Genomic DNA, 27,989 nt, shown 5'->3' on the forward strand with positions numbered 1-27,989 from the left:
CAATCAGAGGGCGCCTCACGGCCGCGGGGGCGTGGCCTTGGCGCCGTTAAGATGGCGGCGGGTGAGCGCTTTCCCGCCAGGCCGGGCCGCGGCCGCTGCTTTCCCTCAGCGCAGCTCAATTCCCCCTCGTTTATTCTGGGGCGGTTTTACCCCTTTTTTTTTTTTTCCGCGGCTCGGGGAGCTCCCCATGTTGGGGTGGGCCGGGAGGAGGAGCCGCGGGCGGGGCGGGTTTGGCCCCGCCTTGGGGCGGTGCCGTTGAGGCGCCGGTTGGGCGGTGCTCACTGAGGGACGGGCGGGTCCCTGACGGAGGGAGCGGGGCCTTAGAGCCTCCTGAGGGTTTTATCTGCGCAGGGAAAGGCTCCAGGGTGAGCCAAGTGTGGGATTTTGGTGCCTGAAGGGGCTCAGAGAGAGCTGGGAAGCGACATGGGATAAGGGCCAGGGGGGACAGGACACACTGGGAAAAATTCCTCTCTGTGAGGTCTTGGCACAGATTGCTCAGAGAAGTTGATGACCAAAAAGAGACTATGTAGAATTAAAGAATAAAATAGGCATTTATTAAAAGGTCCCAATGGATCCACCTTGGGCAGCACAAGGCAGTGCTACACCCAAGATGAAGGATTTTGTGTGTCTCAATGACTAATTCCCTGACAGGGTTCCTCTTCCTTTGCACAGTTTTTCCCAACCCAAAACAGGATTTTTTAAAAAAATGTGTTTATTTGTATCTCTGAAGGGTGGAAGTGGGGGTTGAGACACTTGCAGGTTTTATTTGATGCCCTCAGGCGTGTTCTGCAGTTTAAGGCTGTGATTTGGGGTTCCTGGGGTCTGCTGTGGGGAACTGGCAGCAGTTTGGCAGGAGAGGGCACAGCCTGAGGAGTTTCCAATCATTGGGGTTTCCACTGCTTGAGGGAGCACTCAGGGATGAAGGATTGGTTGGCACCTAAAACAGTCAAGAACGGAGTGATGGCTTTGTTAAATTCCAGCATTTTGGCTGAGCTCCTTTCACTGAGGATGTTGCTTTTGCTGGCAGGTTGGCGCTGACTCCTGCTGATTCCTCCTCTGGAAGGGCCGATGCAAGGCCAGCAGCAGCAGATGAGCCTGTAGAGCTGGAAGCAGAGCCGCAGGGAGCCATGGCAGACAGCTGCCCTCCTTCCCCTGGGCTGGCTCAGGGCTTCAGGCAGGAGCCAGCCCCCAGGGCCAAGAGGCTCTCGGATTCCACGGCGCAGGTGCAGGCCCTGCAGTCAGCCAAGAAAGCCTGTGTGCTGAGCCACGACTGCAGCACTCCAAATCCAGCAGGGAATGCTCTCTTCCCTTCCCCAGGCTCTGGCTGCTCCCTTTTCCTGGATGAGAGTGGGCAGGATGAGCTCGGGGCCAGTTTTTCCCTCTCCAAATACGACGACGTGGCCATTTCCCTGGACATCAGCCACTGCTTCGACGACAGCGAGCTGGACGACTCCCTGCTGGAGCTGTCAGGCAGCGAGAAAGGGAATTCTCCCTTCGATTACACCGAGGAAGAGATCCAGGAGATGTTGGCAGATGATTCCCTGGAAGCTGAGCAGCAGCACCTCTCTGGTGAGAGCCACCTGAGCCAAAGTGAGAGCGGAAAGAGCGACCAGGCCGACAGCAGCGGCTGCACCGCGGGGACGTCGCTCAGCGAGGCGGCCTCAGGGCTCACTGAGGAGGCAAAGGAGCCCCAGGAGCATCCCTCAGGCAGCTCTGGGGGTGGTGGTGGCTTTTTGGGTGGCAGTGCTGCTCTGGATGGGACCCAGAAGCTGCAGCAGGAGCTGGACCTCGACCTGCAGGAGCTGCTGAGCCTGAGCCTGTTCGCCGCCGCCTGCGCCGATGAAGCTTTGGAGGAAAGCAACCTGGAAAGAGAAACTTTGGATGCCATGATAGATGATTGCTTGGGATATTCCACAGCTGCTGGGAGCTGCATTCCTGAAAAGCCCTCAGAAAGGGTGATGCCTAAAAGCCAGGAAAGCCTGGCTCAGGATGGCCTGGGAAAATCCGTGCCCTCATCCGGCCTTCCCTGTGGCACAGCAGATGAGAGTCCAGCGTCTGTGTTGCCACCCAAGAAAGAATTTTCCAAAGCAACAACAAGCTGTTTGTCAAAGAAATCAGGCACTCCAGAGGATGCTGAAGGGGAATCCACAGGAGCTGAGCAGCTACCAGGCAGCACTGAAGTAAACTCACACCTTCATTCTTGGAACTTGAATGTTTTTAATCCCATCCCTTTGGATTTGTCCACGTGCACACAAGTGCTGTGTTTATACAGGGGAGGTTTTCCAAGTGGATTTTTATAAAAGTCTATAAGCAAAACTTACATGGAAAAGTTTTATTACATGTTAATCCCCTTTTTCCTTCCCTTTCCAGTTAAGGGGCACAGCTGTAGGCCAGAGTGGGCAGGAAGAGCCACCCGGCAGGAAGAAAAGAGCCAAAGTAATTCCTGTCCCACGGGAAGAGGAAGAAAGGTAATTTCTTAGGAAATCTGCACTTCAAAAAGCATCCCAGCTGTTTCCTCCACCACTTTGTTGGCCGTGCCTTGCTGGGTTTATTTCTATTTTTAAATTAATTTGCATGGAAATAGCGGGGAAACAATAAATATTTCACCCTGTAAGATACCGAAAGAGGGGAAAGAACATCGGGAAATGGGAAAGGAGGTGGGTCAGGCAGTTTTGGGCCGTGGAGGAGGGAATGTTTGTGCCTCCCTGGCTCTGGCTGCTCCTCCCGGAGCCGTTCCCTGCAGGTGGCAGCAGCAGAGCGGGTCGGGATGTTGCTCCTGCTCTTCCTACTCTTGGAGGCGGCACATCGGGGCTTTCCTCCTCATCCTGTTGAGTGAAAAAGAGATTTTTCTGCTTCTGAGAGCTCCCTGCAGGTTCCCGTTGTGGTCAGCAGGGCCGTGACCGGCTGGGTGGCTCAGCTGCTTTGCTCTCAGCGTGACTGATCTTTGGCAGCTTTACTCAAATAAATACTTTCATTTTTTCCGTCCCAGAACGGTGCTACAAGAATGTCACATCTGCCATAGTTCTGCGCAGCTCTTTGCCCTCTCTGTCAACTGTAACCTAATTTAACAAATAACCTAAAAAAACCCCAAAAAACCCCACAATTTATTGTTTTCCAGGCCAAAACAACGGAGCTGCATTTCAGAAGCACAGCCTGAACGAAAGAGACGTCTCTGTCCAGGCTGTGCCAGTCCAAGTGAGGAAAGGTGTGGCTACTACCTCAGGTAACCCCCAGGTGGGATAGGATGAGGATGGTGGGGAGGGAAAAATTTATCTCCTGGCTGGACTTGAATTCTTTGTTTGGAGTGTGTTTGTCTTCAGAGGGGAATAAAAAGTGCCTGTGACACTTTTGTGCACTGCCATGCACAAAATTCCTGCACAGGAATCAGCCTGGCTCCAGGGCTGGCTCAGAGGAGTTTTACAGATACCTGGGAAATGCTGTGAAGGTATGGAAAATCAGGAATGGTACCAAAGCAGGTTTGTATTCCCTAGGAAAAGCAGAGCTGAGCTCTGTCTTATTCTGTTGGGGATTAACTTGGTCTGGTCAGTTCACAACTATCCCAGAATCATCAAAATTGGAAAACACCTCCAAGAACATCGAGTTCCCACCTTATCACCAGCCCAGAGCACTGAGTGCCACCTCCAGGACTCCTCCACCTCCCTGTGAGGTGAACTCACACTGGGGGAATTGAGCTCAGGTGCTGGGATTTGGACTCAGACTGGGGGAATCTTGAGCTCAAGTGCTGGGATTTGGACTCAGACTGGGGGAATTGAGCTCAAGTGCTGAGATGTAGACTCAGACTGGGAATCTTGAGCTCAAGTGCTGAGATTTGGGGTTATTTTTGACACCTTCTCTGTGTTGCCTCAGTGGTGTCATCCAAGAGCCAGTGACTGTGGGGGTGTGGAAAGGAAGGTGTTGCAAAGAAGTTTGGATTTCAGCTCATGGGGGGCGGGGGTGGTGCCAGATCTTTTCTGAGAGTCTAATATAGTTCGGATTTTAAAAACAATGACTCCCCCCTGGTAAGATCTCCCCACTTTCTCAGTACTAATCCCAGGGGACTATCTCTAGGGATATTATTGCTACAACACCCACAGGAGAATGTATACTCCGTATTTTAACAGTTATGAGCAGAAATTTAAAAAAAAAACCAAAAAACACCAGGGTGAGGGTTTTCCAGGTGCCTTCTGTGCCTTTGTGGTCACCAGAAACTGAGGCCTTGTGAAGGCTGACCTAGAACAGAGGCTGGACAGAGTTAAAGAATAAAGTAGGGATTTATTAAAGGCCTCAATGGCACTTTGGGCAGCACAAGAGCCCAAAATAGACACAAAATGCAAAATGGACACCCAGTCATAGGGTCTCTCACTTTTATAAGTTCTGCTCCATTTCCATATTGGAGTTAATTATCCAATTATAACTTTAGGTTATGAAGTCCCATCCTGCTTGTTTTTCTCTATTCAGCCCATATTGTTTCTCTTGGGCCTGAAATTTGGATCAGTTGTCCTTGGTGCCCAGCTGGAGAAGGAATTGTTCTGTCTCCTACTCTGTGAAGAGAACTCACCATCCCCTAATAAGGAGCACACTAAAGCAGCACAGAGTCTGAAAAACAGAAAAGCTCAAACCTGAGGCATCAGACTGGAATGTTCTGAGAGGCAAAACATTCTGGTAGCTTCCAGCCAGGGCTGCCTGTAGTTATTTGGGTGCAATAATTGCCATTTCTTGCGAGGCACAAGAAGCTGACAGTTGTTTGTGTGGAGCCTGCACTTAGGCAGGCAGCAGGAACAGCTGCATCGCCACAGGGCTGCTTCCAGAGGATGAATCCAGCATAAGTAATGCAGAGGGGACATGCAGGGAGAGCTAAAGTGGCCTGTTTTCTCTTGCTTTCAAAATTAAAAATGCAAGACGTATGTCGTGAGTCACAAAAAATCAGGCGAGGAGCTCTAAACGAGCGAGGCTGCCGAGTGAAATCGAGCTCTCTTTTGCTGGGGGAGAACATTGTCTGTGATGCACACAATTTGATTTTCTTATTAGTGCAAACCTTGCTTCTTGCAAATAGCTGTAGGCTTGGAATTCAGCCCGACAGACAGCGTGGGCTGTGCCACTTGTCCCAGGTGAGAAGCTGCTGGGTGGGCTGGCAGTGCCCTGGGTGCTGTGCCCCTGCACCTGGAGCTGCAGAGGTGTCCTGGCTGTGGCATCTGCATAGGAAATGCTGAGTGATCCCAAGGAATTCAGGAAGGAAAATCAGCAGGTTTAGAGCCAGCAAGGGAATTCCTTCTGGGAAGCAGTAACTAATATATTGCTGCTACAAATCTTCGGCTCTGTTTTGAGATGCAAATCTCCTGGCATTTGTCTCAGGGTAATGTTTGCTTTGCTATCCCATCTTTTACGTAATCTGTCTGTTCTTCCTTGGATCCTGGCTCTTGCTGCTGTGCTGTCTGAGGGAATTCCAAGGAGAGATTTTGTCTTTTCCCTCATCTGCACGGTGCCTTGCACTTGCAGGAAATAGAATTTTCATATATATAAATACAACTTCCATATATGTCAAATCCATTTTTCATATATATACACCTTTCATATCTGCATATATCTCATACATATTCTTATATTGGGTGATTGAGTGCTAAAAGTCACACCGAGTAGTTGGAAAAAAAATCCTTTTATATTCAGAATAAACTTCTCACACTGAGCTATCCCCAGTGTGTTGGGAGACAACCCCGTGGCTCGACTTGTGCTTCCTCTCATTTTACTTTCTAGATGCTGTTAAATCCTAATATATTCATTTATTTGCAGCTTCCCCTAAGAATTTAAATGCTGCTGAGGCTGTTCTGGAGCAGATGTAAAAATGAGCTGTGATTTGAGCATCTGCTTGGCAATGGGGGGCTGATAATTGACCACACAAGATTTCTGCCAGCTGACCAATTGTCAGTGTTTGCACTTTGTTATTGTCCTTTATCCAGCAGTAAATGGAATTATTTCCTTCCTGATGAGATCCTCCTTGGCAATTCTGGGGCTGGATCAGCTACACAAATAATGAGGCTCCTAAAACTCTGTTATTTGGAGCAGAATCACAGAATGGGGTGGGTTGGAAGGGACCTTAGGGATGATCCTGTTTCACCCCCTGCCATGAGCAGGGAACCTTCCACTGCTCCAGGCACCTCTGGGAAGCTGAGCTGGCTCCCCTCTGACCTCCACCCATTTTTTTCCCCCAACCAGGACTCCATCAGGAGCTCTCCTTCAAGGCTTGGTGTGCCTGCTAGAAGTTTTTGATGCTTCCAAAAATTCTATCAGGCTTCTCACAACCTGGCAGAAACCTGATAAATTATTTCCTTGGCTCTCCCTGGAATCAAAGGGAGTGGAGGAGGAAATGCCTTATAAAGAGGCACAAATCGTCTGGTTTTACTGTAATAACAAAGATCAATATCTTAAAAAAACCAGACAGTGTGTTTAAGGTGATGGAAAGGGAGAGCAGTGTCAGGGAACAGATGGAGAAACAAATCTGTGAAATACAAATGAACTCTTTGCTAGCAGACTCTGCCTTGAAGACTCTGGTCTCTTGATTGATGCTGAGCTGGCTGAGGGGAAGAAAAAAAAAACTTAATCTTGAAGCAGTTTTTACCTGCCCAAATTTATTTTGCTTGGATGGAGATTGGGCAGGGAAGGTACAGGGCTGGAGCTGTGCTGACATAAAGGAAGAATTCCATTTAGTGGCTGAGCTCAGCAGGGAGATTTCACTTCAAAGCAAATGAAATCCACCTCCAAAGCCTAAATTTTAAGAGATGTGGGATGGGGTAAGAATTGATAAAGTGGATTTCTAAGTTTGTGGTGAGGAGAGTAAGAATTTCCCTGGGTTCAGAGTGGGAAACTCCTGGTCCAGGGGCTTCTCTAGTGACAAAGCTGAAATAATCAGAGCTCCTGGTTCCTAAATGAGTGGAACTTGGCTGGAAACCTCATCCCAAATCTGTAGTTTGCTCTTGACTGCTGTGGAAGGAATGAGGATGTGCCCAAGGAACTTCAAAGGTTGCAGCTGAGTTTCTCCAGCTCCCTTTCCTCAGGCCAAAAGGCCTCCGAGCCTTGGGGTGGGTGGTGAGGCACTGGGATAAGTTCCTCCAGATATTTGGTGAGATTAATCTGCCCCTGGGACTTCCCCTCCTGGAAGGAGCTGCAATCTTTTCCTGGAGTGAGTCAGGGTGCAAGTTTGTCCAAGTCCTTGTCTCTTCTCAGGGGTGAAAAGTGCACCCCTGGCAGTAGGAAATGTTCCCTCTGTTTTTATGACCCGTTTCACCTCTGACTCAGAAGGCCAAGTGAGGGAACTGAGATGTAGGAAGGCTCAAAATGTGTAAAATAAAGTTGTGATTTCTTCTACACTTATTGCAGACAATGGGAACTGCTATGTACAGTGAGAGTTTGCCTTGGAGAACCTCCCTTCCTCCCAAACAACCCATGGATTTCTCGAGAAAAACTTGTAAAAATCCCTTCTAGAAGCATCAGTTTTTGGCAAGAAATTGTTCCTTTGGGTAAGCAGGAGCTGATCCTGCAGTTCATGAAGGAGGCTGGGATTGCTGGGGAGAGGAGCTGTGATTCACATCCACCCCATGGCTGCAGGATGGAAAATCCTTGGAGTTTGGACTTGGCAAGGACACGCTGTGTGCTGTGCTGGGAGCCCCTGGGAAGGGCAGAATTCCAGGGAATTGGCCTTTCCCTGAGCTCTGAGTGGAATCCAGAGCAAGCTGCTTTGATTGGAGCCCTTCTGGTCACTGCCTGTTCTTGCTGAGCAGTGAAAATAAAACTGTGCTGTGACAGAGGTGACAACCCCGTGCCAGGCAGATGGTCCTGCTCCAAACCAGATGTTTGGACAGTAGTTTTGCAGGAGTGACCCCCATGGTTGATTTTGCTTTAAAAAACAGATGGTTTTGCAGTTCAAAAATGTGATTTCCTGAGTTAGGCTCATCCCTGTGCATAAAGAAGATCAAAATAAGGCAGCAAAATTGTATTTTTTTTTCAAAACACAGATGGGGCAAAGCTTTGTAGCACTCTGAGGCCTGCAGATAACCAAGTCCCTTGAAGTAGTTTGGGTTTTAATCTTGTTTTTCTTTGCCTAAAGTTGGTGGGGTTTTGTCTTGCTATTTCAGAACGGGCAAATGAGAGGATTTAAGGTGGGTGCAGCACTTTGGGAGGACAATTTCCTTTTTGTTTGAAGTTGAACCTTCAGCCTTTGTGGTGGGCCAGGGAGAAGGAGCTTTGCAAAGAAGGGGATGGAGCACCAGGCAGAATTCCTGAAAGGAGCTTTGATGTTCTCACTTCTCAAGGTGCCTTCTTAGGATATGGTTTCACTTTGAAAAGCTCCTACCAAGAAAATCAGGTATCAGCTGCAAGCACCAAGGAAATGATTTATTTTCAGAGCCATCCAAATGCTCCTCTCGTGTTTGTTTTAACTTTTTGATCGACTTTTTTTGGCAGAAATTCCCCAAATTCCAACCCATACCCAGTGGGTGAGCAAGAACTTGGCCAAACACCACAATTTCTAGAGAATTCCTGAACACTTCCAGTGCAAGCCCATTGGATTTTGCTGCTGAGGGGCTGTGCTGGTTCATGTTCTGCTTTTAGAGGTGTTAATTGGTCTGGTTTTCAGTGGTTTGAAGTTTTATTTGTAACTTCTCCTGCAAAAGCATTTAATGAGATTTGCACTACAGTTTATAAATATTTTGCAGCTTTTAGATGTCATTTTCTTCTTTTCTGTGCTACTGAGCAACTCCAAATGAGTTGGAGGTGGATAGGTTGATCTTCTCAATGTTCTTCCCAGGGGTGCCAGCAGCGCCTTGTGACTCCTTTAGGTATTTATAAGTGGAATTTTGGAGAGCAAATTAAGTTTATTCAGGCAGCAAATCATCTCATATTTTTATCATCGCAATCTGACTATTTTTGGAGATGCTTTTGGCTCGTGTGGTCTTAAAGAAATCAAAAGTTTGGCTCAGTACTGAAGTTTCTTAACGTTGTGATTCATAGATTTTATTCTGTGGCACCCAGAGTGGGACAGGGTTTTGAAAAACAGGCAAAGTTTCTCCCTGCCCTGAATGTGCAGTGACTGAGACAGGGAGAATGGAAGTAATTTGTCCAAAGGATCAGCAGTGAAGCTTGGAGAAGAGCTGCATAAACTCCAGCTATCACAGAATCCAGGCAGGAAGGAACCCATGGACAGCACTTTTGGGGCTGGGGCATGGCCAGTGTCAGGATTTTGTATTTTGTCAGGTCCTTGATGCCACCAGAACCTCTCAGGTGACTTTTACCCCTGTAAATTTTATTTACAGAGAGCTTTGCATTGAGGGAGAAGGAGAAATCCTTTGGAAGCATGTGAGAGCTGTCAGCTCGTGGTGGTTCGTGGCTTTTAAAGCAGTGAACCCCACAAATTAAGTTCTTTGGGAAAGAAATCCTTTACCTGTGGTCTGGGGACAATTTCACTTGATGTCCATGGAATCCCAGGATGGTTTGGGCTGAGAGGAACACAAAGATCATCTCAGTCAGGGCAGGGACATCTCCCTCTATCCCAGTTTGCTCCAATCCCTGTCCAGCCCAGCCCTGCACACTTCCAGGGATGGAAATTTCTCAGCAAGCAGCTCCTGATGATGCCAGGGAGGTGCTGATGGCACCAGGGGTGCTCCATCCCCTCGGGTTTGTTCTTTGGGAGTGTAAAGCTCTGCCATGGAGCAGCTCTGCCCTTTGGGAAGGATTTAGGGCTGCAAATTTCCTCCTTTGACACCGCAAGGGATTCACATCTGCACGCTGGGGAGAGCAGGGAGGGGCTGTGGATTAAACCTCCATGGAAGGACAGAGTGTTTTGCTGTGTGTTAGAGAGTAGCCAAGGGGCCCTGCTGCTGATTTTTGCTGTAGTAGAACCCAGTGATATCAATAAAAACCGGAATAAAACTGGCTTTGTGCAAGCCCTGCGTGAGCTCTGATGAAATGCCTCGCAATTAAAAATTTAACAGTGTTCATCAATGCATTGCAGCCAGCCAACAGCAGCTGGAAAACAATGAGACTGAAATGAAACCACTGTGTGTGGGTTGTTTTTTTTGCTGCCTTCCTCTCAAAAATGAACCAGCTCTTGCCTGCAAGGAGGAAGAAATTACATCCTCAACTGGGAAATAGTGGAAGCTGATAAAATTCTCCCTTTGGTTTGGGAGGGTGTTTAGGTGCAGAGCGGGTCTGGATGGTATAAATAGATTTTCTTTAGCAGTTGGTGGCATGAAAGGTGAGGGTTTTGTGAGTTCAAAAGGACAAGGAAGCTGCAAAGTGACAAATGGCATCGTGGGGCTCTGTCATTATTGCCACTCAATGGCTCTGCATCCAGCGTGTCCAGATTCCGAGGAAAAAGCGGATTTTTCTGGCTGCCAGCTTTGCTGCCTCCATCTGGGAATCTGAAATCCAAGCTGTGCCTTCCTCGGCTCTGTCACTAATAATGAAGATTCTTCATTTGGAACTTACTTAACCAAAATTGAGGCTGAAGGAGAAACCAGCTCCTTTTTTTTCCTCCAGATGTGTGGGCTGCAGCCCCACCAAGGGGGAACAGCATCATTTGAATGCCTGAGGTCAGCAGACAAATCAATAGACGCCAGATTTGTGGAGCAAACAGAAGATATTTTAGCATAGCAAGCCCGTTGATCAGGCAGCTTTTTAACAAAGGCTGGAAATGCTGATTGCATTTGGTCAGCTCTGCTTCCAGACGAGGCTGTAATAGCTCATTACAGTATTACAGTCGTTAGGAATTTTTTTTTTTTTTTTTCCCTGCAAATCTGTGGGAAATTACATTTGGTGGAACATATGGTGTCATCCTCATCTCCCTCCTCGGGAAGCTCGGGCCTCGCCGAGGTTTGGTGTGTTTTGCTGGGGAAAATGGATGTGCAGCTGTGACATTGGCTTTGGAGTGATGTCACCTCTCCCATCTTTGGCAAACACTGCCACCAGCAGCCTGTTCCTCTCCCTTGGCATCTCCATCACCCAGCTGAGATTGTGCTAACACTTTCCTCCGTGTAGGTGTTTCCTCTCCAAGCGGCAGGGACTCCAAATGCCTCGTGTTGCCGTTTTCCTGGGAGCAGGAGCCGGTGCCTGGTGGCCCGGGGGAGGGGGTGACAAGTGGCTGGGGCTGTGTTGTGAGTTGGAAGGACACGCTGTGCAGGATTGTTTGCTCCACACTTCCTCCCTCGGCTCCTCTTTGCTAAACTCGTGGGGGAGGAATCTATTGGTTAAATTGTACTTGTAGGCATAATATTAGTGCTGGGAAGGAGGGAGGAGAGCGCTGCTTAACTCCAAACACGCCCTGGGTGTGCTGGCAAAGGGTTTTGTTTGCAGCTCCCTGCTCCTATTGTGCCCCAAATCTCTGCTCACTTGGTTCTTGGAAATCCATGGGATTCATCCCGAGCCAGCTGGGAGGGCTTTGCTTTCAGAGATCAGCAGGGAATCAGCCTCTCTGGGATCCCTGGCACAGCAGCCCACTCCCACTTGCTGCTTTTTAGTATTTCTTGAAACCTCCCTTTGGCAGCTCCCGCTTCCAACAATGAGTCAAAATCAGCAGTCAGGGCAAAACCACGTAGGGGGAGGTGGGTGGGCTGGAGGGTGTGTGGTGCTGTGGCCCAGCATGACTTCCCTCAGTGTGTCTTGGGTTTATTTTTGCTTGTTCTCTTGCCTTTATTGACTGTAAAACACCTCAGGAGTGTCTTTTGGCAGCTGCTGATGGGAGTGAGGTCTCTGTTCTAAAGATGGGTTTAGGGTTGAGCTCACACAGTGGCTGACTCTCATGGGTTACAGTGGAATTTAATGCCCAGACAGCAGTTAAAGCTTTGATGTTTATGACCCTCACAACAGCAGCGTTTTAAGTAACTTTATTCTCCTATAACCTTTTCCTGAAGTGTGGGTTTACTCCATCACTTCAATTCAGAGTGGCTGAAAAATTTCCTTGAAGGGAATCACTTGAACTGGGTTTGCAGTCCCTGTCTGAGCTGAATTCTGCCAGCCCACAGTTGTTTCTCCTCACAAATAACATTTCCTTACCCTCCAAGCCTGCAGTTATGGGTTATCAAATGCAGGTTATCAAAATAACCCTGGCACCTCCTGCCACATGTGAATATTGAACTCTGCCCCAGACTGACACTTTAAATTTAATTCTGTTCTGCCAATGAGTGATCACATCTCTGTCAGGAAAGAAATAGCTTAAACCTGTCCCTAGGGAACAACAACTGTGGAAAAAAAAAAAAAAAAAAAAAAAAAGGGATATGGTCTGAATTCCCAAGGACAAGTGGCTTTAAAAACAGCCACACAACCCTCAAACCTGCCAAATTACCAGGCTGGATTTCCTCTGGAGCAGCTCTCTCAGGGCTGTCTGCCCCAGGATTAGGAGAGAGCATCTCCCTTATCGTTTTGCACATGCTGTACCATCTGTCCTAAATCTCCCTTTGCAGGGCTGTGGATTCCAAATGCTATTTCTTCCTTGGGAGATAACAGACGTGGCTGAAGAATTTTGTTAGGTAGGGCTGGGGTGCTATTTATGGTGCAAGTTTTTTGGGTTTTTTTTTTTGTCCTGCAGCCAGAACCAACTCTGAACCTCCCTGGGTTTCTCCACCCAGACACTGAGAAAATATTTGATTTTGTAGATCTGTTTAGGTTTTAGGTCTGGGAAATACAAAGTCCCCCAGTTGTAGGGTGTGTGTGCTGCTCAAAGCAGGTAAATATGAAAGAATTAAATTCAGGCATTACAAGGACACAAGAGATGCCTTTAATCTTTTATTGTACATTATAAAATGTTTATTGCTCTGTCTGTATCAGAGGTGGTGACCTCTCCTTCTTGGTGATGGAAGAGTATGTTCAGGCAGAGGATCCTGGAGCCACCTTTGGGGTTGGCCTGGCTGGAAGCAGCACATCTTCAGGAGGAATTCCCAGTGCCTTTTCCCCAAACCAGTTCTTTGGGAAAAACTGGTGATGGGAGGAGAGATGGCAGCTCCTCACTGCCAGGCTGTTCCTGTGCAGGGACTCCCAACCCAGGCTCCTCCAAACCTTCCTCAGGCCAACCTCTGTTGGCATTTGATGGAACAAGTTGGATCCTACCTCAATCCCCTAAGTGCATGTGGAGTGGTCTTGTGGAGGAGTTAAATAACTACAGATAGCCCATGGCACACTACAAAGAGTAAATCTTTTTCATGTCATGGTCCTGCATCTCCCAGCTTTCCAGAGCACCAGCAATCCCCAGGGATCCTGTCAGCTTACAGACATCCAGCATTCCTAAGAGACAGAGAGGAGAAGCCCAGCCCCTTTCCCCTCCATCTCATCCCTTTTTGGGAAGGGCTGTCTCCAGCAGACTCCTGCCCTTCCAAGGTCAGGAGAACAGCACAGGCAGGATGTGTAAGGAGAACCAGCCCTTCCCACACAGAAACCTTACTAAAAGAAGCATTTTAAGAACTTAAGCCCTCAGAAAAAGGCCCCTCAGGCCAGAGCCTTCCACAATTAACAGCTCTTGCCCCTGGAGACCTTGCATAGCAACCAGTATCATCAGATATTTTGTCTTTTTCTGTTTTTCTTTTTTTTTTTTTTTTTTGTTTGGTTTTTTTTTTCTGACTGCCTTCATTTTTATGGATCTTTAATCCCATTGGTGGTGGACTCAGGCCCAGCTGAAAATACCACGAAGAAAATGGTTTAAATTATCCTGGAAGCTAAATAACAGCTTCTGGTGTCCCCTCATGTTGGTCTGTGCCTCAGTGTTCCCCGATTTTTCTGAGGTGAAGAGCACCAGTGTGACAGAGGAGAGACAGCAGCAGTGGCAAAAGTGCTGCAGCCTGGCTGGAAAACAGCCAGGGAGGTTCTCCTGGTGGAGATGGAAACTGGGGGATGCCTTTTTTGTTTGAAAAACCCACCTGCGAGGCGTGTTACACGACACACATCGATGAACGAAGCGAGGCCCGAGCACGCTGCAGCCAAAATTTGGCTTCTCGGTGGCATTTGCCACGAGCTTCCCTCCATTCCTGCTCAGAGAGGGATGTGCCTGGGAGTACTGCCGGGATGGAATGACAGTGAGACCAGAGAAAGACACAACAGAACCTTGTGCATTCCCAAAAACCAGGAAAACTGTCCCAGAAGATGGAGCGTGAGCGTGGAAAGGAGCGTGGGAGATGTTGCTCCAACCCAGGTGATTCATGGATCACTCCAGCATCACTGATTCTTCTCCATCTTCTTTGTTTGGGTGTCCGGGTTTGGTTTTTTTTTTGCAGGATTTCCCTTCCTGGCCAGATGTTTTGCAGAACATGGATGAGGAGGTGGATGCCAGTGAAGTCTTGTTTCACCTCCCCAGTCATCACGGCTCAGAGGCAGAGTGAGAGCGAGGGATGGAGTCCATCTCTCAGGTGTCAGGCTGTCATGCTTCAATGATGTTCACTGAGGGCTTGTTTTTTGGGAACTAGGAGAGGAAACAAAGGAAAAACGGATGTGTAGAAGGGAAAAATCACATCAGAGCTCAGTGCAGTCTGCAGGTCGTGTTTTGTGTAATTTCTCCTTCCCAGCCTCTTGGTGATGATGAAAAAGGGTCAGAGTTGAGGTTTTAGGCTTGTGGGGTTCAGCACTGCTTCTGAACCATCATCAATCAGTGAACTATTTAAAATACTGAATAAATACGGTGGGAATGCGAGCAGAAACACAAGGAAGTTAAAATAATTGAAATAAGTTGAGATAAATTGAAGGCTTGACCTATTTACATTTCCACATCACGTGTGTTACCATCTTTGCTCCTGCTGATTAACTCTCCAGTTAATTACAGGAGCAGTGTCCCCTTTGCCACGTGCTGCTGTGGGAGGACCCGAGGAACTCATTTTTTTCTCCAGAGATGCTCAGATCATCCAGAAACGTGGCTTGAAATCTGATTTTTTTGGCGGCCCCGCAGGATTCTGGAGGTGGGAGTGAAGCGCTGCTGTCCCCATCAGCAGAGCCGTGGGTGCGGAGGGTGTTCCCTTCCCGCATCTCTCCTGGGGGGAGAGGATTTTTAACGAGGCTTTTTTGGGCTGATTTAGCACAAATCGGGCACTCACCTTGCTCCGCAGGAGGCCCCCGCCCTGGTGCTCGGGTGTGCTGTTCTCCGAGGCGCTCTTGGCTTTTTCCTTGCTGTTGTTTGGCTCGTTATCTTTGATGATATCGTACTGTCTGCAGAACAGGGCGATCACCCCTGCAGGGAGAGAGCATCACCGTCACACCGAGGAGCTCAGCAGCCTGCAGAGATCACAGATCCCTCTGGCCAGCCTCGGCAGCATTCCCAGTTCCTCCCAGAGCACAGCCAGGCTCTTCCCTTCCCTTCCTTCCATGCTAAACCAGTTAGACAGGACGACAGAAGATTAATTCTATTTCAGCCTCCCTGTTATGAAGTGCTTGAAACCCTGCATTTGGACCTCGACCAACACCAACCCGGTGGTTCAGGGAGTGCTGGAGCTCCTGGAATTTCTGCCTGCTGAAAATGTGTCCTCTGCTCCTTGTCCTCTGCTCCCTGTCCTCTGGAGCTGGCAGAGGAGAGGTTCAGAACCTGCCAGCACCTGCAAATGGGCACCAGCACAAGCTGCGAGTGGAAATTTCCTCCCCCACACACCCAGGCACGTGGAGAGGGAAGCAGGGGCAGCCGTGGCACGTAAGATGACTGCAAATGTCTGTCTGAGAAGCTTTTATGTGATGTTTCCACCAAATAACCTCTCTGCCTGCGGATTCCAGACACGTAGGTGAAGTGGATCCAGGCAGATGCTGCTTTTCCCTCCTTGAAAAATCTTCCTTAATAGCCAAATATATTTAAATCTTGCAGCATCACGCCATGAACTGCTCTATAAAACATGTAGCAGTTGCCCCCAGGCTTTACTGATAAACACAGTGGCCCAAATTCTTTCTTTGGCAATGTAGGTAAATGGCTGATTCCAGGAGAAACATCTGCCACAGCCACTCCTTGTGTGATTTCCATGGGTAAAACTGGCACACAAAGAAGGAAAATGCCATGAAAAATTCCAGAAACACAAGAGCTGGGGCTTGGCTCAGACCAGAGCCCTGAGCACGGACTGGTTCCATTTGGATTTTCCCAAATATTGTCATACAGGACAGGTTAAAAGCTGGAAGGAGGTTTTTGTGTATTGAGACTTTTTAAAGAACCCATTTGATGCAGAGAGATTCTCCCCACACCCCTGTTGCTTTTTAAATGTAAGTAATTTGTCTGAAAGGAAAATTGTGGGATTAGCAAATTCTTTGTTCCCAGCTGATCCAGTCTCAGATTATTCTACAGCAGGAGATGAATCAGTTGTTCAGTCACCCCATGTAATTATTCATGATTATTTTCCCTGGCAGGGCATTGAAACTGGGATGTGCACAACTAAAACATGGCATAAATGCTGAAAAAATAATGGCCTAGAGGTTCTGGAAATCTTCTAAGTTAGTTTTGATTTTCATGTGATTGTTTGCTTTAGGAATAAGTGCTGTCCAGTCTCTGGAGACACAAATAAGGGCTAAAAAAAAATTATTGTACATGGATCTGATTCAGTGTCACCTGAATTCCTCCATCCCTTTCTGCAATGGGGAAATTTCTGTGGAAAATTTAAATATAAATATAAATGTAAGTAAAACATAAATATAAATTATAAATATCAATTATAACAATAACTATAGATAGAAATTAGTGGGTATGGAGATCAAGACTCTTAAAACTCTGTTTTGCCTGAGCGTTGGAGTCATATAATATCCAGAAAATTACTGCAACCTGTAATATCTGAAGGACTGGATATTTGGATCCCTGGAAACTTTCCAGGACAGGGCTTGGAGCAACCTGCTCTGGTGGAAGGTTTGGTGGAACAAAATGATCTTTATATCCCTTCCAGCCCAAACTATTCCATGATTCTGTGGCTGAGGGCATCATAATCAGGGCAGTCTGGAAAAAAATGAGATTACAGGATCAACCATCAGGAATTGCTTCCATCAAATCCATTTTCTGCTTCCTGCTGGACCAAACTCGAGCTGCAGAGCCCAACTTGAGGAGCCCTTACAAGTGGGAACTCCATAATTTTTGTGAGGGAAAGAGTTTTTTTCCATGGTTCCACGTGCAGCCAGGCATTCCTAAGGATATCCTGGGTGGATATTACTTTTGACAGAGAGCTGGGACTGACCTGCCCACATGAACAACACCACAACAATGATGAGAATTTCCCCCGCTCGCAGCTGTTGGTTTTTCTTCGCCATCTCCTTCATTGTCACCTCATCTGCACAGGGGCAAAGAGATTCTGTGAGACCCAAAGCCCAGCTCAGAGCCTGCTGTAGGAGAGCCACCAACCCCACAGTGTGTCAGGGACAGAGTCCTGAGACTCCTTAGGGCGCTTGGGTTAGGATTTAGGAAGGAATTCCTCCCTGTGAGGGTGGAGAGGGGCTGGAATGGATTTCCCAGAGAAGCTGTGGCTGCGCCATCCCTGGAAGTGCCCCAGGCCAGCTTGGATGGGGCTTGCAGCACCCTGGGATAGTGGAAGTGTCCCTGCCCCTGGCAGGGGGTGGAACAGGATGAGTTTTATGTCCCTTCCAACCCAAACCAGTCTGGGATTCCAGGATTCATCCCGTGGCTCAGGAGGAGCAGTGGGACGGGGCAGTGTTATCTGTCCCCATGGCTGCTCTCTCTGCTGGCCCTGTCCCTGCTAGTGCCATCTGCCCCTGTCACAAAGCCTGGCATGCTCCAGCAGCACCAGCTCAGCAGCGTGGAGAGCCTGGCAGGATATTTTTCAGCAGAGCCCTGGGATTCAGAAAGGAGCAGAGCCTTTTTGCAGGGCGTAATTCGCCTCCTTGGCTTCAAAGCATTAAGGAGATTACGGTTCAGGACCCCAGGAAAGGAGCAGTGCTCCTCTTAGTGCTTCCAGATAAACAGCAATTCAGGATTTACAGCCTCCAGACCAGTTTAATAAAGGGAGTCAAGGACTCACATGCTCAGAACCACAGCCAAAAGCCCTGGAACAGGCTGGGCTCAGCAGGCAGGGGAGGACCTGGGTGTCCCCACAGCCCTGCGCTGCCAGGCCCTCTTTGGAGCAGGGTTCTTGCTGACAGAAAACCCTCAAGAGCCTGGTTTGACTAAAGAGGAGCATGTGAAGGAGTTGCCAGTGAGGAAGTGCCTGATTTTCTCCCTGGAGGTAATGAAAACACAGCTGGATGTGGTCCTGGACAACCTGCTCTACTTGACCCTGCCTGGGTGAGGTCCCTTCCAACCTCAGTTCTCTGCGATTTGGCAGAAATATTGAAAATGTAAGAAAAGTGGGAGCCTCTGGGTATTTTTTCCCCTGAAACCCAAGCAGAGGAGGCTCCGTGAATCCCACAAGTGCCCTGTGAGCACAGTGGTGCCATCCAGGGGGGGCTGGTTCCACATGAGTTCACAGGCTGGCCAGGAATTCCCTCTGGCATTCTCCACGTGTTGGGAGCAGGACACAGAGCTGCAAACCTCCTCCTCCTCCTCACTTTGTTAAATCTCATCTGCAGGGAGAAGGAGCAGCCACATCCAGCTTGTGTCCCTTCAGCACATCCTGAGAGGATGCTCAGCCCCATGAGTGTTTATCCTGTTTATCCCAGAGGGTTTCTCCCAGCTCCTCTCACCACACAGGATCCTGGTTCCTCTCTGCAGAGCCCTGTGTCCCAGGGGCCACGTAGGAACTCACCCACACTTGCCTTTATTTTTAGAGGCTAGTTTCTCAGCTTCCCTGGGGGTCTTGAAGAGGACTGGCTCACTGGCAGGGCTCTGGCCTTGGATGCTGATGGACTGGACATGCACAATGTACTCAGTGTCCTCCTCTAGGTCCCAGAGGGCACAGGAGCGGGTGGTGGTGTTCACCTCCTGGATGAAGCGCAGCATCCGCACGTCCTTCTTCTGGAAGCCGAGAGAGGAGAGCACAGAGTGGTGGAGAGACCTCCCCTTGTGCATCTGCTGTCACCTAAGGCCACTGATTCCTGCCCTGCCCACCACGTGGATGTGGAGGAACCATCAGGATCCTTCCCTCTCTGCAGCCACCGAGGCACAAAGCGCTGCTGCAAAGGGGATGGGGGAGCCAAATCCCCTCCGGGACCACGAGGGACAGGACGAGAAGGAATGGGCTTAAACTGCAGCAAGAGGATTTGGGAAGCAAAGGCACCTGGGGGGAGATGGACATGGCTGAAACTGGGGAATTCTAGGCACGGTACCTGTTGGGAAATTGCAAATCCAATGACAACTTCGTCTTCCAGGACATCCCAAGTGACCACGGCCGAGTTGGCTTTCAGGTGTTTGACTGTGACATTTACTGGAGCCGATGGGCTGTCTGCAAGGAGGGAGAGCAGAGCCTTTACAGGGACAGGAGACACAGCAAGGGCAAGGAAAGGAGTGGGAAAGGACCTTCCTCAGGGTCTGGTTTGGATTTGTGACCTGGAAATTGCAGGCACTCCAGGACTCAATTCTCAGGATGGAGCTAGGAGATGTCACCTGAGAATATGAGTTATATCAGACTGATAGAGGGGAAATTTAAGATAAATATAGGGAAGAAATCCTTCCCTGGGAGGGTGGTGGAGATTGCCCAGGGAAGCTGTGGCTGCCTCTTCCCTGGAAGTGTCCAAGGCCAGGTTGGAGCACCTGGGACAGTGCAAAGTGTCCCTGCCCACGACAGGGAGTGGGACTGGCTGATCTTCCCATCTCTTCCAACCCAAACCATTCCACGACTTCATGTGTGAAATACCCAAGCCTTGAGAAGAATTTCTTGAACACCACCAGCCAAGCCCTGAGCAGCTCATTCATTCCATCCTCCCCAGCCACATTTTTCCCTGTTACAGCCTGACAGTGACAGCTGGGAGGAAATTCCAGCTCTGCCATGGACGTGTGCACTCCAAAAACGCTTGGATGAGCATTTGAAACGCGGGAGTGGAATAACTGGGAGAGTTTCTTTTGTTTTTCTCTGGCAGACAATGTTCCTTACAATGTTTTGTGCCTGATGTCGGAGCACATCCAGTGAGCATCCACTCGGAGCTGCCAGGACACGGTGGATATTGTAATGTGGAAAGGGCAGGCCAGGAGAGCAGGAGCCTGAGGCTCTGTGTTTCTTCCCAGTTCCAGAGCACAGCTGAATTTCCAGCAGGATCCTCCCAGCCTTGCCAAAGAGAGCTGGGCTCCTGCACAACCTCCCCAGGAGCCTCTTCCCAAGGGAGCTGCCCAGTCCAAAGCCCTTCCTGACATCTCAAGGGAAGGTTTTGCCTCCTAGGCTTGGCCCAGCTCTTTCAGCTGGACTCTATTCCTGCTCCTCTGGTCAAATTTAATTCACAACCTTCACCTTTGCTCTGAACTCAAAGCAGTGAATGCTCTGAGTAGCCCCAGGAGGTCAGTAGGGTGAGGAAGAGTAATTTCATTCCAACTTTTATAGAAATTAATACATTTATTTCATTCTAACCATCCTCTTGGGGCTGGGACAGGTCACCAGTACAAGAGGGGTGCACTTGTGCCCATCTCCAGTGACACTTGTTGGATTTATGACCATTCCCAGCCTTCTGGATGGAGCTGAAAATACTCAAGCTGTGGTGTCAGTGCCTGACATCACTGCTGGTGAATGTTCCCCCGGGAACAGAGGAGCACAGAATTCCCCAGCTGAAGGTCACTTGGCACAGTGATCCCTCATTCCTTTCACAGCCAGCAGGTAGAGACTTAGGAGTAAAATGTCTGGAGAAGCCATTCGAGCCAGACTGATTCTCAGTAAGAAAAAAAGCCACTGAATGGCTGAATTCACCCAAATTTAGGACTTTAGGAGGAGCAGCAAGTCTCTGATTCCACAGAGGGAAGTCATGAGGCAAAATTCCCCAACCATCCTCCTGGAGGATGGGATCCCTCAGCATCCTCACCCTCCCTGCAGCAGCAGGACCAGCCAAGGGAGGAGACACATCATCCTCCCCATCCTGGACTCAAAGTCCCTTCCAAAGCCGGCTGTGACACGAGGAAGGGACGTGGGTCTGCAGCTCTTCACCTTCCCCCGTGACTGAAGCAACAAAAGTCGAATCTAATTTTAGGAAGGGGCGGTCAGCAGACAGGAATGTGCACGGGAAGGTCTGTGAGTCATGCCTGATGAATTTGTTGGAACATACGGGGAGGACATGACGGAGTTGAGGGATGGGAGACAAAACAGTCTCCAGCTGCAGCCAAGCACTTCGCCCTTCCCGGCTCAATCCCGCCCTGCTTGTCTTCCCTGGGTATTTTTAGGAGCTAAATTTTTATATATATATTTTTTTTAGGAGCTACCACTGACTTAGCCAGCTCCAGCTGGAGGAGGGCTTTGAAAAGAGATGAATTAACCCCACAGGAACAGAGAGCAGAGATCACGGAAAAAAGTTGGGAAAAGGGAACAGCACTCAAAGTGTTCAGGTCCCCTTTGAAACTTGTGACCTTGAGGGAGGCACAGCATAAAAAGTGTCCGGGTTTTCTGATGGCATAAGATGTGGGGGAGTTGGGAAGACCTTGAAGAGCTGGAGGAGAGCAAAAAACTCTTCTGGCAAGTGGTAAAAAAAAAACAAAACTCTTCTGACAACTCTTCTGGGAGAGGGTGGAGAGCTGTGAGGCAGGAGGGAAGCACTCAGCAAGGCTGAAACCCAGAGCTTGAAGCCTCCAAAACTGGAATCTGGATGGAGGTGAGGGAGAAATCCCCTGGAGTGGGTGGTAAGGAACATTCTAGAACCTTTCTGTGTGGGAATACCTGACAGAGGGATGGGGTAGTCAGCAGCTCTAAAATCCAGTAATCCAGGACAGCAGGTCCCAGTGTGCCTTCCCTTGCACTGCTACACCCAAATCAGTGGTGTCAAACCAGCATAAAAACACTAAAAAGAGAATTAAACCATGTTTGACAGATATACAAACCCAGGAAAATGAATTTTCTGCTCCCAGAGCTCTGGGAATAACTTGGAACCAAAATTTTCATCCATGAGGTTGCTTTTCTCCCTGCTCCCAAGAGATGAACTGATGAGATCGTGACTTCCTGAGACCTAAAACACTGTTCCAAGATATTCCACAGGACTTTTGGCTCCCTGGCCCTGTTGCAGCTCTTTGTTAGTGCCAGCCTGGCTGAGATCAGGTGGAAAAGTTTAATTCCTGTAATTTCCCAGCTGGCTGCAGGGGGTCGACAGCTCGAGCAGGGCCTCGAGGTGCCAAATCCAAATTTTTGTTTCCTTCTAGAGTCATGTGCAACTCCTGGAAACTTTGCTTCTGTGCCTGTGGCAGCCAGGAAAGCTGCTGGTGTTCTGGGAGAGGGCACAGAGGGTGGGAATGCTGCAGGGATAGCAGGGAATGGGTTGTGGATCAAGGTTTTTATTTTTGTGACTGCTGAGGGCAGCACATTCCTTGTCTGTTCCATAAGGGAATGGTGCAGCGTTTCTGGTTTAGCACTTTAACTTCATTCCAGTGCAGGATGCTGGAGCAAATCCCACCCTGCAAACTAGCAGAGATGGAAAAATATTCTCATTTTCATGTCAGCAGAAATCACCCCACCCCTCATTAAGGGAAACCCTGATGATTTCAGCTTGAAATCTGGACTTTTAAACATGAATAGCAGCTTAAAAAGTGAGGATTTCTAAAATCCCATCTGGTTTCCTTCCCACAGAATCCGAAATCTCCCATCCCCCAGGTCCGTGTGTCCCAGCCCTTCCCGGTTCTGCTGCACCTGGGGCCCTTTTGGCAGGAGCAGGTCGGAACCCCCGCTGTTCACCAAGAAATCCTGAGCCCTGGAGATGCTCCTTCATCCCTTCCCCATGCTGAGAACCCCTCCCAGCCTTCCATTAAATGTTTTCCTCGTTATGGTTGGACTTTAATTGGAGAGAGATGAACCCCATACAGATTTTACAGCTCGTCCCTGGCTCGGTTGTGGGCACGAGGAAGAGGAGCCCCCCTGCTTCCCTGTGAGTTGGATTCCCTGTGAAGGGATGGAAGGGGTGGGAAAAAGAGCAGGGAAAAGGTTTGTTCCATCCCACTGCTGCTGTCAGCTGGGAATGGGGAGGTTGTTGAATATTGGGGTGTCCAAACCCTGGGGAGTCTGGTAGGATCAGGGAGGTACCCAAGCCACAGAGGCATCACTGACGAAAAGGAGGAACCTGTGGGAATATCACACCCTCGGGGTCACCTCAGGCCAGCCAAACCCAGGCCACAGGTCTGCAATTAAAGTGGATTTTTGGATTTATCTCTCCCCAAAACCCCCTGAATTCACCTCTCCCGTAGAGGTGCTTGGAATTCCATCTTTCCTGAGCCTGTGCTGTGTTCCCAGTGTTTTCCAATTCACTCAGCTCCTCTCCCAGGCAGCTCCTTCCCTGCTGGGAAGGGCTTGAGCTGCCTCGGAGCCCCAGGGACGTGGTCTGCTGAGCTGAGGCTCTGAAGCAGCTCATTCCCTTCTTTCCTGCTGCCCCTTCCTGCAGGAAGCAGTGAATCCCAGCCTTCATCCCCAGCATCTCTTGATTCCTGCGCCACAACCTTCCCTGGGCTCGCAGGAGACGAAATGACACGACCTCCACAATGGAAGGAGCATCCTTAGAATGTTTTCTGTCCTTTCCCTGAGTCTGGAATCACACAGAGCAGCTTTTGCTGCTTCTCTGAGCTCTCCCAGCATGGATCCCATCCGTGGATGTAATTGCTTGTGGGTTTTATGGGGTGTGTAGGAAGGGCTGGCACATGGCTCAGCATTCCCGAGGGTTTTCATGAAGGGGAATGTGTGGGAGCAGGGATCATTCCCGCTCCCAGCCCCGTAGGAAGCAGAGCTGTTTGCTGAGATCCCGAGATTTCAAAGAGCAGAGAGGCCAACTGGTGGTTCTTCAGCTGGGAAAGAGGCAATTATTTCCTGCTGCCCGCTCACTTCCCTATAAAAATGGGATATTAATAGGCCAGCAGCCCCCTCCTGCCCACCCCTTGGCTCTGGGGCTGATTCCCCAGGCAGCAGCTGCCCAAACGGGCTGGAAATGCTGCCAGGAGTGTGGAACCTTTTCAGGGAACACAGAGACTGTGGCCAGCCAGCCACTGGGAATTCCTTGGGGCAGAAGGAAAGAATATTTCTACCCTGGAGAGTACCAGAGACAGGCAGGATTCTCTCAGGTCTCCCCAGTGCCACAATTTGGGTTTAAATGTTGCCAACTCGGAGCAAAGTCATTCCCATCATGGAATGTTTCATCCAGGATCTAAATATCCATGGAGAACTGGGTACCACAGGCTTTTCTAGCTCCTCTTATCCCACACCTCTGTAGTATCAGAGCAATCAGAAGGAGTGAGGAAGCCTGGGAATTTCTGGCTGCTGGCACCAGACCTCTCCCAAGATTTTGCTGCCTGTTCCCAGCCCAGCTCTGCTCCTCTATCCCACTTTTTACTGCACACATAAAGGTTTGCAGCTTCATTGCTCAATACATTTCTGCTTTTAAGTGAATTATACTCGATCCAGGCCCTAATTCAGCCCTTGGGCACTTCATAAACCAGCAAGAATTTGTTTAGCAGTGAATATCCGAAGGGTGAGGACGGATCCAGGAGCAGCACGTGGATGGCACTGCCACGGAGCGCGTGGCTAATAATGGCAAGCACATCTCTCTGGGAGGAATCCCCCTTTCCCACAAGCAGATTCCCAGCAGGAGACAGCATTTGGAAGAGCATGGCTCAACCTTGGCTGCCTCTCACAGCATCATCCCTGCTGAGAAGCTGACACCGGGGTGAGAAACCTCCTCATCCCAATTAAATCCCTCCCACGCCGAAGGCAGAAATCAATAAAAGTGCTTACGCCACCCCACAGCCAGCCAGGAATCTCCCGGCCTCTGGGATGGAGGGAAAGGGCTGCAATGGTTTGGTTTGTTGTTTCCAAAGTGCTGAGAGACCTTTGGCTGCTCTCTTGGGCGTGCTGAGCTTGTTGCTCACCCTGACCCACGGGTGAGCCCAGCTCCCTGGGCTCGGGGAGCACATCCAGCTGGCATCAGCACCCGGGGGCACATTGGCACCTTTGCTTTGCTCTCCTTCCCCCCACCGGGCTGGGGGGCTGCCTAGGGACGGGGTCAGGCTGGTTTGTAGTAGCTCAGGGGGTGAGGACACGCTTCAGGATCCAGCCAGGGGGGTTTGGCACCTTTTTGGGCTGTGAAGGGGCTCCTCAAACTGGAGCGTGTCCCGGTGCTGAGGGCTGGCCCAGAGCTGTGCTGGCAGGGGAGGTTTTACCTGAGCTCTGTGTCACCTCTGCTCTCCAGCTCACAAAAATAAACCTGACCTGAGCTGCTCCACGGGCTGGCACCTTGCAGTGAGGCTGTTTGCAAGTCACAGGGGCTGTGGCCTATTTTAGGGTTTTCCATCATCACCCCACTGCTCTTTGAGCCCTCAGCAGTGCCCCGAGCCCAGCCCAGCTCCCCTCTTTCATTAGCTCAGCCTAACGAGGGGACTGCTGGCAGAGCAAGGGCAAAATTCAATCCCTGAGTGTTTCCTCAGGGACCTTCTGGAGCAGTGGGAGTCGTGGGAGGGCATCACCCACCCAGGTGGGATTTGGGGTTGCCAAAGAGCTTTAGTGTGAAGATTATTTCTCAACCACCTCGTCATCCTGCTCCTGCTTCCCCTCCTCACTCACCTTGGCATCACCTTGGCAAAAAATGGCCAAAATCCCTGAATTCAGAGCAGGGCCTGTGCTCGGTGCCACTCACCAGCCCTTGCCTTGGCATTGCCAGGGGGGAATTTGCACAGTCCCTCCTGGGAATGACATCTTTAATCTCTCATGACAGGAATTATTTTAAACCCACTCCCACAAGCTCTGGGTCCAAAGTGGACAGACCCTGGAGCCTCCATCCCTGCCTGGGAATGATTTCCTCCCCGTGGGGGACTCCTGCCTTGCGTGCCTTGGTGGCCTTGTGGCCACACCACCAGCAGGGCTGGGGACATGGAGCTGGTGGTGACGCTGCCACTACCTCTGTGTGACCTTGGGAAAATCCCTCCGTGCCCTCATCCCTCTGGAAAAAGGGACAGCACAAGTTCTCTGCCTCACCTGGGTGCAGGGAGAGCTCCTCAGGAGCCTTGGCACGGGTGGCACAGGAGGAGGAGGTGACGTGGGGTACGTGGCACCACAGCAAGTCACACAGCTCACCGGGAGCAGGAGGTGGTTCTGGGCAGGGACACAACTCCCTGTTCACTCTCAGATGCCAAGCGAGGTGATCCAAGGATAAGGAAGAGCAGGGAAGTGGCCCAGTTTACAGAAAACGCCTCCATTGTGCCGCGGTGTTTTCCTCCCTTTGGGGATGTTTCATTAATCTCCCCGGATCTGGCACTTGTGAAACAGCCACTTTCAGAAGCCAATGCCTGGCCAAGGACGGGGGGCTGAGCTGAAGGCATCCAGGGCTTCCTGCAGCCCAAATAAACTCCAGCAACTTCCAGGGACGGCTGGAGCGAAGGAATTTCCACTCCCTGGAGCTCTGCATCCCTAATAATCACCCCCAGCTCCTGGAATTCCAGATATCCCGGCAAGCAGCAGTCTGCAAATCAAAGCAGCTGTTCCACCAACATCTTGCAGCCAGTGAAGGAGACAGCCCTTGGCTGGTTCGGGCCCGGGAGCTCCACCAGCACTGCCCACTTGACACCCACACAGGGGCTAATGAAGCCAAGAGTGGATTTGGGTCCATCCTGGTAACTCCAAAATTATTCCAGCTCAAGGAACCACTGCCTCCACCAAAGATCCCCCACTCTGGGTGAGCTGCTCAGCTCGGAGGGGCCTGGCTTTGGTGGCCAGGATGTGGAGTGGCCCTGGAGAGGGGGTTCCTCTGGGGCCACCGGGGTTCCTCTGGGGCCACCGGGGTTGCTCGGGGACCACCGGGGTTCCTCTGGGACCACCGGGGTTGCTCGGGGACCACGGTGCTCCCAGCAGAGCCCGCCTGGGCCCTGGACAGCCGGGAAGGGGCACTGCCAGAGCAGACCCGCTTTTACCTCCTCCACTCCGGTTCAGCCCCGTGACACAAACCGGGACCGCTGCTCAGGTGCCCAAAACGTGCCCCTGCAGGGCGAGGGGGCTCCGTTCCCTCTCCCGGTTTCCACCTCCGGTGCTGCGGGGCTGCGTGTCCCGAATCGCTTCTTCCGTACCCAAATCCCGGCAAAGTCCCGGCGCCCCCAAACTCCGACCCGGGGGTCTCTCCTGGCACCGAACCCCCTCCCCACATCCCGCCAGCCGCTCCCGGGGCCCGGCCGCCCGTACCTGCCTCCACCGGGCGCAGACCGGCGTAGCTGAAGCAGAGCAGGAGCGCGGCGCCGGTGCAGCCGAGGAAAGGCTCCATCCCCCGCGGCCGCTCGGGGCCGGGCCGAGCCGTTCCGGGCCGGGCCGGGCCGGGCCCCGCCGGCGGCGCGTCCTGCGGGCGCGGCGGAGCCGTTCAGCACCGCGGAGAGCGCCGGGGCCGGTGCCGCCGGTACCGCCCGGTGCCGCCCGGTGCTGCCCGGTGCGGCTCGGAGGGGCTCCGCTCCGCCCGGCTCGCCTCGGCTCGGTTCGGTTCGGTACGGCACGGCACGGCACGGTACGGCACGGTACGGTACGGTACGGCTGGGCTCCACCGGGAGGCGGCCCCGCCGAGCCCCGGCTCCGCCCGCTGCAGCGCCGGGCAGCCCCGCTCCGGTCCCTCCCCCGGCCCCGGGGGCGGCGGGACGGGGGCGGCGGGACGGGGGCGGCTCGGACCCCCCCGCCCAGCACGGCCCCGCTCGCTGCCTCAGTTTCCCCGTCCCGCCGGGGTCCCGGCACCCCCCGAACATCGGGGGGCTCCATCCCGACCGGGAGCAGCCCCGGGGCGCAGCAGCGGGGCCGTGTCACCGGCGGGGTGTCACACAGCCCCTGAAAGGCGAGGGAAGAGGATAGAGGAGCCTCTGGAATTAGCCGCGCCTCCAGGTTAATTAACCGGCACCCTCTGATTGATGCTCGCTGGTGATGAGAGCAGAGTCCCCGGCTCAGCTGCCGAATCATGCGGCACTGGAGGGGGTCCCAGCAGGGTGCTCCCCACCACCC

General features: G+C 51.0%; 2 protein-coding genes across 7 annotated transcripts; one reads left to right on the forward strand and one right to left on the reverse strand.

The window, feature by feature from the left end:
- Positions 1-3: 3 nt before the first annotated feature.
- Positions 4-22,810, forward strand: S100PBP (S100P binding protein). 6 transcript variants are annotated; one of them, XM_030290253.4, is made up of 5 exons: positions 4-61; positions 1,028-2,180; positions 2,371-2,468; positions 3,119-3,223; positions 22,617-22,810. In XM_030290253.4, the coding sequence occupies exons 2-5, from the start codon at positions 1,128-1,130 to the stop codon at positions 22,732-22,734; spliced, it is 1,374 nt and encodes a 457-aa protein (XP_030146113.4). In that variant the 5' UTR covers positions 4-61; positions 1,028-1,127; the 3' UTR covers positions 22,735-22,810. The 6 variants fall into 6 exon arrangements, with proteins under 6 accessions (XP_030146113.4, XP_030146111.4, XP_030146112.4 ...); XM_030290251.4 differs by lacking the exon at positions 22,617-22,810 and adding an exon at positions 7,372-9,296; XM_030290252.4 differs by lacking the exons at positions 4-61; positions 22,617-22,810 and adding exons at positions 70-365; positions 7,372-9,296.
- FNDC5 (fibronectin type III domain containing 5) lies at positions 12,756-27,410 on the reverse strand. The gene is made up of 6 exons (XM_030290258.4): positions 27,195-27,410; positions 19,195-19,310; positions 18,685-18,883; positions 17,154-17,246; positions 15,057-15,190; positions 12,756-14,431 (listed from the first exon to the last, which is right to left on the reverse strand). Exons 1-6 carry the CDS (start codon positions 27,271-27,273, stop codon positions 14,390-14,392), a joined length of 663 nt encoding a protein of 220 aa, XP_030146118.1. The 5' UTR covers positions 27,274-27,410; the 3' UTR covers positions 12,756-14,389.
- Between the last annotated feature and the right edge of the window lie 579 nt (positions 27,411-27,989).

The sequence above is a fragment of the Taeniopygia guttata genome, chromosome 23 (genome assembly GCF_048771995.1).
Source record: "Taeniopygia guttata chromosome 23, bTaeGut7.mat, whole genome shotgun sequence".
In the NCBI taxonomy this organism is placed as follows: Eukaryota; Metazoa; Chordata; class Aves; order Passeriformes; family Estrildidae; genus Taeniopygia; species Taeniopygia guttata.

What these genes read in the sequence shown, in the direction of transcription:
- FNDC5 (XM_030290258.4), bottom strand. Translation starts at nt 27,273, where the DNA reads ATGGAGCCTTTCCTCGGCTGCACCGGCGCCGCGCTCCTGCTCTGCTTC. An exon ending in ACTAGCCTCTAAAAATAAAG is followed by an intron (nt 17,247 to 18,684) that starts GCAAGTGTGGGT and finishes GCCCCTGTGCAG; the next exon opens with ATGAGGTGACAATGAAGGAG. An exon ending in GGGGCCTCCTGCGGAGCAAG is followed by an intron (nt 14,432 to 15,056) that starts GTGAGTGCCCGA and finishes TTCCTCTCCTAG; the next exon opens with TTCCCAAAAAACAAGCCCTC.
- S100PBP (XM_030290251.4), top strand. Translation starts at nt 1,128, where the DNA reads ATGGCAGACAGCTGCCCTCCTTCCCCTGGGCTGGCTCAGGGCTTCAGG. An exon ending in AGCTACCAGGCAGCACTGAA is followed by an intron (nt 2,181 to 2,370) that starts GTAAACTCACAC and finishes TTCCCTTTCCAG; the next exon opens with TTAAGGGGCACAGCTGTAGG. An exon ending in AGGTGTGGCTACTACCTCAG is followed by an intron (nt 3,224 to 7,371) that starts GTAACCCCCAGG and finishes CACTTATTGCAG; the next exon opens with ACAATGGGAACTGCTATGTA.